Source organism: Bicyclus anynana, chromosome 10 (assembly GCF_947172395.1).
Source record: "Bicyclus anynana chromosome 10, ilBicAnyn1.1, whole genome shotgun sequence".
In the NCBI taxonomy this organism is placed as follows: Eukaryota; Metazoa; Arthropoda; class Insecta; order Lepidoptera; family Nymphalidae; genus Bicyclus; species Bicyclus anynana.
Window position 1 is genome coordinate 4,848,259 of NC_069092.1, and position 12,078 is coordinate 4,860,336.

The following is a 12,078-nucleotide window of genomic DNA, read 5'->3' on the forward strand; positions in this document are numbered from 1 at the left end:
GTTGATTTCAGAGGAAACTAACAGCTATTCCTTATTAAAAAGTAATGCTCAATGTCGCGTTAATTGCAGATTAATGACTGTAAATTCCAAGTAACAGCTATGATCATTATGATCATTTGTTACTTGGATCATACTTGCTAATAAGTCTTTAATAATAATCAGTCTATGAATTTCAGGTGAAATAAGAGTGAACGAGCAGCTAGTCCTTACAGTGATGCACACTTTAATGGCTCGAGAACATAACAGAGTAGCCGAAGCTCTTGCACACGTGAACCCCCACTGGGACGATGAAAGCTTGTTCCAAGAGGCCAGACGCATTAATATCGCTGAGATACAACACATAACTTACAACGAATTCCTGCCTATATTGCTCGGGAAAGACGTCATGGAAAAATTCGGCCTAGTTCTTGCGAAAGAGGTCAGTTAACAAAGTATTTCCAGTCAATCTATTTTGATAACCCACTACATTGCCAGGCCTCCCTCCAGAAGGAATCTGGATCTTGGATGTAACATCCAATGCCATCCAAACGAAAGTTTTTCTGTGTGTAAGTGTGTATGTATGTTTGTTCCTCCTTTACGCAGCCGTTAATGAAGCGATTTGGCTGAAATTTGGAATGAAAACGGATTTTACTCTGGATTAACACATAGGCTATTTTTCATTCCGGAAAAATCCATGGTGCCCGAGGGATTTTTGAAAAACTGAAATCCACGCGGAAGAAGTCGTGAGCGTCCGTTAGTATTATATAATTGTATAATCATCAACGGTAATGGTTAAGGATGTTTGGGTTCAGCAACTTTCCAAATCCAGGCTGAATATTTTTCCCAAGAATTTCTTGAGAGAAAGAAAAATAATTTTAAAATCTGATCCAAGACTCTATTCCAGGGCCTTGTGATCCACAAACTTCTTCCTTCATTGTTAGTCGCATAGTGTAGGAAACCACTGGACCAACGAGTTACGTTTATGTTTTAAAACTAATATTTGTTTTCACAGGGCTACTGGGAAGGTTATGATGAGGAAGTTAATCCAGACGTGATTGCATCCTTCGCTGCCGCGGCTTACCGTTTTGGTCATTCCCTTCTACCTACTGCTGTTGAAAGATGGTCCAAAGCCCACAAATTCATTGGTAAATAAATATAAATTTACAAACTTTAAAAATATTTTTAAAAAATTAAATTTTGTGAAGTAATCTGTCCATTATTATGATTATTATTATCTGCCCTTTGGCAAAGTAACGCCTACTTTGGCAAATCCACTCTATTGCTTGGATTTTTAATAATTTTCCTTAGGGTCATTATTTTTTTTTTTTTTTAAGTAATAGCCTGACAAAACTATTAAATTATTTAGTTCATTAAATAATACCATAGTCATCCTCGATGTCAAATAACGGTAAATGAAGATATGTTCTTAGAATTAAACGCCTATTGACCTATTTTTTTTACAATGCCAAAATCAACGACATTATATTGTACCTACGATTTACGTCGTTGGCCAAAATGTATTTTGTTTCTTCAGAATGGATAACATTTCAAGTTCCAAAATAATATTTATTACTGTTTGCAGCATCAAAACGTTTATCAGACCTGATTCGAAGACCATACGATTTGTACAGAGCGGGTGTTCTTGATGAATATGTTATGGGACTTATGAACCAAGTAGCACAGGCTATGGACGACTCTATCACACAAGAAGTTACTAATCATCTGTTTAAGAAAGTGGGCGCCCGTTTTGGAATGGACCTTGTATCGTTTAATATGCAAAGAGGTCGGGAATTCGGTCTGCCAGGATATATGGAGTTCAGAAAATTCTGTGGTCTCTCTGGTGCTGACACATTCCAGGACTTATTTGGATCTATGCCCAACGAAACAATTCGTAAATACGAGTCGATCTTCGAACATCCTGTTGATGTGGATCTGTGGTCTGGTGGAGTGTCTGAAAGACCTTTGCCTGGATCTATGTTGGGACCAACTTTTGCTTGCATCATCGCTACCCAATTCTCTTACTCGAGACGGGGTGACAGATTCTGGTGAGTAGATATTCCAACTGAACACCTATTATGCATAAATTAAATAAATATAACATTTTTTTATATTATTTTAGGTTCGAGCTACCTAATCAGCCTTCATCATTCACTCCTGAACAGTTGGCAGAAATAAGGAAGTCTCGCCTTGCTCGTATTATTTGTGATAACACAGATATCATAGATACAGTCCAACTATATCCCATGGTTCTACCTGATCATGAATTGTAAGTTTTTAACCATTTAGTCCGTTTTTTCTGGATTTAACGTCTTACACTTCCAACAGCATCTTTGGCATCAACAAACCTTTCGAATATTAAGATTCAAAAATGCACTAAACACTTTACTATTTAAACAGTCATCCAGATGTCAATTATGCAATTAAACGAAAATTCGAATACATTCATAATCTTGTTGTTATAACAAGCATATACAATACAAAGCAAACTTTCATTTCATTGATTAAAAATATGCATCTGTACATTTCAGAAACCCTCGGGTACCGTGTAGAAGTGGTATCATACCATCGATGGACTTTAGTAAATGGGCTGACCCAGTACCATTCTTGGGTGGCGCTAAGGAATATGTAAGTAGTTTTTCGTACAATCCGTACCACGGCAAGAAATAGCACCAGCACCAAACTCCACAGTAAAGTTAGACGTAGCTAGCAGATGTAGCAAAGTAAAAGTATTTAAAAGCTTGTCATTAAATTAAGTCCTTTCTTTACAAAAAGCCTTATTGGCAAACAAATTCAATATTTCAATTAAAAATATTATATTAGAAGTAAAAAGAGTACAGAAAGGACATAATTATGTACCTACATAATATTTGTTAAGATTGACATTGACTATGAAACAGCAACGCGCTTGAAGTAATTACGAAAATGACTGAACGAAAAGGATATTCTAAATATAAGCCAACCAACATTTCTGCTGTAGCAAAATTAATTTAAAGCTATTTTATTTATTAGTCATTCCAACTTTAGACGTGTTAAATTACGAATGGCAAACAACCAAAAATACTTTTTCAAAAAATCCCATTTTCGTAGTTCCAAAGTATCTTACATAGGAAAGGAAGACTTAAGAATGATAAGATCACCCTAATATTCAACTTAAAAACTTGCAAAAAAAAAAGATAAGGGTATTCTTATGTTATGTTTTCGAGGCCTGGCACGTCGATTCTCCTTCTACAAACGCTAACGTTTTGAAAACTAAAAAAATGTATGGGAATGACAGGTGCGATCGATAACTTGGTTACGTGAGCTGTCGATAGCAAATATCATTGTCATACATTTTTTTAATATTCGAAGCGATCGTGATTGAAAATAAGTGTGATCTTATCTTTTAAAACAGTTGGTCGTGAAGATAGAGAACTGTGGTACAACTTTTAAATGTAAGAAGTCACTTATATAATAAAAGTAATCTGTAGATTACAAAAGTATATTATAACACAAACAACTTGCCTTCACTGTATTTCACTGTATATAATCATATTTTCATTTTCCATGTAAGATGTATAAGGGTGTCATTACTACTTTTGTATAAATTAATTAGTTAAGTATAAATAATAAATATACACCCATATTGATAAACCTCGTTCAAAGTAGTTTGTTGAAGTTCAACTTCAAATGCTAACATGCACTTGAGACATATCTGCCAAATTATGGAAAAAACAGTAGTTGTAAACATTGTAAAATTAAGGGAAAATATCAGAAAACAACACTTTTATCGTACGAGTATGTGCAATGTGCATGGAATATTTAAGTAATAATTATCAAGAAAATACCTATATATACATAAAAATCGATCAGCTACTTCTAAAAAAATACCTCTTTAGACCCTTAACATTTGTTATTAATTAATCATTACTTACTTATGCAATTTATATTTTTGTATACGACAATGCGGGCATTTGATATACGTACTAAGTGCAATCACTCCGATTAAGGTGTCTGCTATATACATATATTTATATAACGATCTAACTACAATAATATTTATTATAAAAACAAATGTTTTAAATTTTTGGCGGTTCTAGAAACATAAAACAAATCCCTGTGTAATAGGTAAGGAACCAAAAACAGAAACCTTACGTTATATATTATGTTGATATGTATATAATATGTAGGCCAAATTTTACCCAAAAAATTCATTTTTACTATATAAATTATTTTTTATTCGTTTTTTGCCCACAATATATAGTTAACCTAATTTTATGGTTAGTATATATTTTTATCCCCATTGAGTATCTACATAGTATGTTCACCTTACTCGGAATCTTTCTATGCTGCTTGCACTAAATATTTTTTTTACTTTCATAGCAACATAACGTCTTAACATCAGCCGTCAAATATTTGTACCCAGTGTGTAACATTTGAAACATTTAGTCAGTAGTTTTAATAAAAAATATTTAGAATAGAAAATATACAAATTAAAAACCCTGTATTCCATATAGTCCGTATAAGTAAGAAAACTACATACTAATTGTGTAAAATTATACTTTAAAATATTGTTATGAATTAACGAAAAATTGTTGCTTACCCCTGACATTCACTCCGCGAACAAGCTTTAAGTAACTTACTGAAGTACAGTAAGTAAGTTACTTAAGAAGTTACTAAAAAAACTAGTTAAAACATCATCACACATGAGAACAAGGTGACCTTTTAAAGTAACGACTATTTAATTATAAAACTGGAATATAGAAGTCTTTACAAATTTGAAAATAATGGTAAGTTTCGTCGGATTCACACTACAGAAGATCTGTGTATCAGAAGATATGTTAGAACATCAGAGTGCCTAGTGTGCAGTTGTCAATGTTTTCATACTCTGACTATCGCGTAACCGTAAACGCGAATTTCGAAGGAATTGAGACAGTTGTGCAGTAGTGCCACTATATAGCTATTTAAATTCCTTAGAAATTCGCGTTTACGGTTACGCCATCGTCTCATTATAAAAACTGCCACTAGGCACACCGAAGTCTGACTGACCTCATTATAATATCCTATCGACAGAAAATTCTGGGTCTTAACTAAAACCTCAAAGGCTCGATCCCCGCCCCTCGTACGCGCTCCTAACAGTCATTTCCAACAAGGGGAACGAGAATATTGGTCATTTTTTGTCATATCTTCTGAGAATAGACACTCTAATGTGGATCCGGTATTAGATAGTTATGTACAAAGTAGAGCGACGTAAGTAGTCACGCTTGCCATATTTTTGTAGATCACACGTGATGCCGATCTTTACTTTTAGTCCAGGATCCGGGGAACATTTGTACAATTAATTAGGTACTACGAGAATCTAAATCTATTGCAAGTACTCTTAATATTAGTTGTCAAATTCACCGTAACTAGATTCGTCTTGACGGAACGCCCAGCTTTACAAAAATTGTGGTAGGACCGAATGTACCACGTAATTTTCAAGAACAATATATTATAGGGCGAATCAATATGAAGCTATCCAAAAGCTATCCTCTCGATGAGATGACTAACATTTTCCATTAATTTTTTTTTTCTCAAGAAAAATTAAATTGCTATTAACAAATAATAAAATCTTCCCCAGTTCCTGAACTATTTCCATATAATTTTTATGGAACAATTGTGTAAATACAAACGATTATTTTTATTTTGTTACTTATTATAGTTTTATGATTTAACGTGCCCTAAAATGGGCGTTTTTAACAGCCAATTGAATGTATGTCACTTTTGACAGATATACTTACAAACATAATGTGTATAGTGAGTAAGCGTCAAAAGTAGCATGTAACAATAGCTGCACTGTAATTGGTGTTATTGGTATCGTAATCCATGATAATTCAAAATGTGCCGAAGAAAGATAAGTAAGAGGTACTATGGTATAGTTTGTCTACTTTCAGAAGTCTGTTTGATTTTGGGTGTCGTGGTAAGGTATTAGGTGTAGGTGTAGTTTGACGTTCTGTTTGACAGTAGACATAGGCGCAATTAGCGGGTGGGCCGGGCCCACCCTAGAATAGTCCAATGCCCACCCTAGGATGATGAGCTACCAATTTGAAATTCCATGATGGACGCCGAAATACTAATAATTTTACACAAAATATCATTTAAAATATCAAATAATAACAATTACGACTTATAATAAAGAAAAACCTAGAGTAATAAAGATTTTGAAAAATATATTAGGACCTTTTCATATACCTGCCATAGATACAAAAAAAAAAATTGAGCCGTTTCAGAGGTCTGCGTCTACAAATATTGCTAACGAAATTTTTATATTGAGTGTCGACTCTGCTCAGTGATATGTAGGCCCACCCCAGGAAATAATCCTAGATACGCCCATGACAGTAGATAGTGAACATGGCGTTGGTCTAGATATACTGCCACAAACTTTTCTGACCCGGTGGCCAAAACTATCCAATGTCAAAAGTCGCAATGGTCACCATTTTGCAAAACATTATCAAAACTGAAACTATTATTCTACTTGACGCGAAACGGAGCGTTTGACAAAAATATTAGATATCAATTAGTTTGACGTTTAATACATCAAGTAACATTGTAACGATCGACAAAAAGGACGACAGCGTTTCGACGTTTGGAAAATTTGAAAAAAATACTTGATTTTTAAATTAAGTTCTATAAAACCTTAACTTTTATTATAAAATATCAATGTATAATTCGGACCACATAATAAATTTGATATGAGTGAACTACCATAGTAGTCTGAGTACTAAAAGCGCGACAACAGTGACATCCTCACCAGATAAATATAAAACTGAACTGAATGCATGTTCTATATCGAAACAAACCTTCAGTTTGTATACGGACCTACTTTAAACTGTATCCAAAGCCAAACGGACTTCCGGAACAGATTGTCTATACAACTTGTTACAATATTTTTAATTTTTATTTATTCTATAGTTAGAGTAGTTTGTAGAGTAGTGTAGTTATAGTTTATGTATCGCATGGTCACGTGTTTTGTATTGTAAATAAATAAAATGAAGTTATGTATGAAATATGTTTTGTTTTTTTTTACCTCTCAAAACAACACATCACAGTAGAACGCACTTTAATATAGTTAATATATAAAATAATATATTATACCGTGGTCTTACTTCCCAGATGACAGATGCGTATAACTTCAATGGAACAGCAACCCACAATAACCAGACTGACAGAATTTGCAATAATATGAATGGAACCTGTGCTTCCAATAAAACTTCAAATGCAGATTCATTAGATAATCTCAATAATTTCACCGTTTCATCAAACTCTACAGTAAAAGACCTGCTATGTTCATACAGGGAAAATAATACTCATTGTACTAATGAAGCTTTTGACCAAAGTAAGAGTATATTCAAACAAATAGAAGTAAATACAACTTCAAAAACGGATTATAAAAAGAGTGACGAGTTAAAAGGTCACTTTAAAAATAGTTTAAAAAGAAAAAGGAGATCATTTAATAGGAATAACGATGACGATGGTGATGACGATGACAAAACAGTTATACCTAGAGTTTACGATGTAATAAAAGACCAAAATATAGAAAGAGATGAATTAAACTTACCAAAATTTAGTCCAAGTGACATCATTAAATCTTCAGATCTTCCGGATTTTAAAGTTCCTGCTTCCCATAAAAGTGATAAGCCAGACCATAATCAATTCCAGAGAAAAGAACAAAGATATCCTAGTCCAATAAATAATGACCAATACTTTGCTAGAGGTCGAAGTACAAATAAACAAAATAAGTCATACCAACAAAACAAAAGAGAATTTAACCCCACAACACAAAAAGAAAGATATTACGATAAAATAAATAACGAACATTATCTACCTAAAACCAGAGAAATCACCGAAGAAAGCGCAGAAATCAATGTAAGGCAAAACCCAAATATAGAAAATTCTTCGTATGAAGATGAAAGGGGTGACATTTCTGATAATAACAATAATAAAAACGAAAGAGAACATCACAATAAAGTGCCAACTAATATTTTACCGAGAGGAAATTTAAGATATCATAAAGAGAAAAAAAATAAGTATCACATATCAAAGGCTAAGAAAATAAATGACGAAAGTAAAGAAAATAATAATAAAAACAATGCATCATTCGAAGAAGATGATGAAGATGATGACGATGATGTTCAAGATGAAAGATTCGAAGACGATGACACGGCCACAAACAAACCCAAATCTACACAGGGTCGAAAAGAAGAATATAATGAAGACATTATCAAACAAAAAGGTAAGGATAATTTTTCATATGAGGAAGATGAGGAACCTGATACAGATTTTATAAGAAATAAGAACATTCACGGGCACAAATTACTACCTAATAATAGTTTACATGGAAATAATGAAAAATATAATGATAATCATAAAAATCCCTCACATACATCTAAAAAACCTGATGAGTATAATGATGAGTATGATGAAACTGAAGATGATTACAAAGATGATGTAGATGAAAAAGAGCCATTAAAAGAATTTAAATCAGGTAGTAGTTTTCAGACCCATAAACCATCTGATGACGCTATATTAGAGAGACATAACCAAGAATATAATGATAAAAGAAATAAACATTTTGCAACGGTACTTAAAAAAGAAGATGATAATAATGATGATAATTATGATGATGATGATGAGGATGACGATGAAGACTCTATTGAACATTCTAAAAATAATAGTAAAATTGATAGCCATAAGCAGCCACCACATAATATATCACCAAAACAAAATGAACTGTACAATAATAAAAATGAAAATAATAAATATTATTCACCAGAACATAAAAATCTTGACGAAAGTAATGAACGGCAAGATACTTACAATAATCACTATCAAAATAAAGAAAACGTTGATCAACCTATTGAAAACGATAGTGGTATTCATGAAAATAAACAAATTAGTAATAAAATACAAAGGCAACATGAATTATACAATGTAGATAAAAATAAGTATCCCGTATTGAACTCGAAAAATCGTGATGATCAAAGTGATGAAAATTACGAAACGCAAGGTAAAAGTAAAGAAAGTGAATATGAAGAAGACATTAAAGATTTTCCTAAGAAATATAGTAAAAATGAAGAATTACCGACAAATACCGCAGCAGTGCCTCTGCATAGTTACAAAACTGCGGACTTTAGGAAAGAACGTAAGGAACATGAAAGTAAAGAAAATGAAGGTGACCTAAACTATACGATTCAACCAGTACCTGGAAATTATGGAGTATCTAGGAACGGTCCAGAAATTCGCTTTAAATCTAACATCGACAACGGGAAACCTCATATATTAAGTGCCGATAGATCAGTTTTTGACAAAAATACAAAATTTAATTCAAAAGAAAATTTTAGTGATAGTAAAATAAAACACAGTCAGTTATTACAAGATAATTATAAAAATAGCCCTAACATAGCCAAAGAAGCTTTTGATAAATCTAAAGCGAGTAAAGAAATTGACTTAAGTGATTTTAGTTACGATAAATTTCGTGGACTACCTATTGTAGAAACTTATGCCCCTGTTAAGATTTCACACCAAAATTACGAAGCGGACTCTTTGATTCAACCTACTGTCAGACCAAAAATTAATAAAAAGCTTAAAAATAAAACTGCGAACAATAGAAAACCTAAAGTTAATAAACAAGTTCTCAATAGAGGTGTCGCGAAATCTGTAATAGAATCGAATAATGAAAATAGTAGTGAAGAAAGTAACGAAAATTCCAATGAAAAGCTCACTGGTAATTTGAATAGCATAGTTCCTAGTCATGGCAATCATCGCAGAATTAACCCTAATAAAACAATCAGAAAACCTAAAGTTAAGAAACAGTTCCAAACAAAACCTTTAAATCAAGCAGATTCTAATGCGTCGAAGAAGGATTCTTTGACGAATTCTGAATCCGAAGGTACTCTTGATATTTTATCCCCAAAAACTAATAAATATGATGAACATTTGAAAATCAAGTTTGATGATATTAACATAAAATTGCCAGAAATCAAACTTCCACAAAATATTTTATCATATGCCCAAGAAGTTCCTGATACCAATAACGATAAAGTGAAAAATAATTACTACAATCAGCAAAACCACGATCTTGCACAGTATAAACAAAATCCAAATCCTCAGGGGGAAACTGGTAATAGTTATCGTCATTATGATCCGACAGCTACTACAGTGTATTCCCAGCAACCTAAAGCTAAGGGAGACAAACCAGCTGAAGAATACGACTTTTTCGCTTCGTATATTAACAAACCTAATGAAGAAATTAAGACTGATGAAGATACTAGTAATAGTGATATCGAAGATGGTGAAGATTTATATGAAAGATTTGTTCGTGAGAGATTCGGCAGAAAAGACTCTTTTAAAGAAAGGACAGAAAAATTGCAAGAAAAAAAAGCGCAGGAGAACAAGTCCACAACCAAAAATAAGGAATTATTTGACAACATACAAAAAGCAATAAAAAAGGCTGAAGAAGTTCAACAAGAGGCGGAAAAAAGTAAAGACCCTAAAGCTAATTACCTATGGACTTTAGAATATGGAGAGAAGGTATAAAACTATTTCCAGAGTTTAAATTTTTTTAACTAGACATAACTTGTAAGAAATATTAATGCATTTTTTATAATAGGAATTGCACTAATTTTGTCAACTACGCATTTAGAAATGTCGACCTACGAAGAAAGAAAGTGTACAATAGACAAGAAACTGTATCCGTAGGTAGACAACTATACAGTAATAATGTATGTATAGGTTGAAACTATTAAAATAATATTATTGGCAAGTACCTAGGTAATCCTCAATAGTAATACTATTACTTTTTGCAATGTTTAAAGTGACTAGAATCGAAACGCTACAAGTAGATATTCGATTATAGTCAAATCAATACAAACAAACGCATTAACTTATGGCGTTTATTTGTATTTATTAAATAGGTATTAGCTGATAAGTATAGGTACTTAGTTAAAACGATTATTTAATATATTGTCTTAGGTTGTAGGTAATATTAGTAGGTATATAGGCCTATAAATATGAAGAATTCAATAATTAAGTCGAACGTCCAGTGGAATTTCGCCTAAACTTTTGAAAGACTAAAAATGTAAATGTATAAAAAATTAATACTAAGTAATAATTATAATATGTACCAGCCTTATTTAATTTAATAAATAAATATATTGACTGAATTTAATAGAGTTGTTTTAATTATTGTAATTGACTGCACAAAATAAACCCTGTCAGCTGTTTTTTGCGGCCCGCTCTAAATGAACTTATATAGATAAATTCTTTATGGCACACAAAATAGTAGATTGATATACAAGGGGCTAAAAAGACCCATTATATACGAGGTATTTTTAGGGCCCGAGACGTAAGGCGAGGGCTGCCTAAATAGAAACCGAGTTTATAATGGCTTTAGCCCTACGTGTTACACTTTGCTTTTCACTACGATTGCGAGAAAATAAAATAGTTTAGTACAATATTCAATGATTTATTTTATTTGAAAATTTAATGTACAAAGTCTACAATCTTGGATATTAAGGGAGATGCTTTTACCCGGTAACATAATTTTCGAATATTGTAAAGATGAATAATGAGTATGTGAGGTAAACGTGGGAGATAATAGTAAACCTTTCGTAAGTGAATCCATTCGTTGTTGTTTTCTCCACTTTACCTTGGTAGGTATTTAAGTAAATGCGTCTCGACTTTGACGGTAACAGATTGAAAATTTCATCCATCTCCAAATTAGGATCACCATTCTCACTAGATGAAGACAACAATAACAATTAATGTTGAAAAATATATAAGTTACGGTCACAAATTTACAATGAATTTCTTTAAAAAAATTAAGTGTGTATTATTCACGCCAATTGTTTTTTTAAATTCTCACTTTTTAATTTTATTTTTCTTTCATATGAGAAAAAGGCAAAGGTATTACACAGTACAGGATGTCCCATGTCTTCAAATTTCGCTCTATTCGCAACTTAATAAAAATTAAATAAAAAAAATAACGCATTCCACAGACAAGAACGCTGCATTTCATTCCAATTTAAAGTGTTTTATTTATTTTTCAAAACAATCAGGGCCTTACCTATAATGGTTCTATTTTCG

The 12,078-nt window shown here is 32.3% G+C and overlaps 2 protein-coding genes across 2 annotated transcripts in view; both read left to right on the forward strand.

The window, feature by feature from the left end:
- The window catches only part of LOC112057758 (peroxidase), a 41,253-nt gene extending 34,252 nt beyond the window's left edge, over window positions 1-7,001 (forward strand). Inside the window, exons 10-14 of the mRNA XM_024098301.2 lie at window positions 177-418; window positions 992-1,124; window positions 1,562-2,024; window positions 2,099-2,245; window positions 2,508-7,001. Of these exons, the coding sequence (XP_023954069.1) occupies window positions 177-418; window positions 992-1,124; window positions 1,562-2,024; window positions 2,099-2,245; window positions 2,508-2,646 (1,124 nt within the window). The 3' untranslated portion in view covers window positions 2,647-7,001. The remainder of the gene's footprint in view (window positions 1-176; window positions 419-991; window positions 1,125-1,561; window positions 2,025-2,098; window positions 2,246-2,507) is intronic.
- Window positions 7,002-7,107: 106 nt separating this feature from the next.
- Window positions 7,108-10,530, forward strand: LOC112057792 (uncharacterized protein DDB_G0283697-like). Its single transcript, XM_052884006.1, has 2 exons — window positions 7,108-9,166; window positions 9,488-10,530. Exons 1-2 carry the CDS (start codon window positions 7,108-7,110, stop codon window positions 10,528-10,530), a joined length of 3,102 nt encoding a protein of 1,033 aa, XP_052739966.1.
- Window positions 10,531-12,078: the final 1,548 nt, after the last annotated feature.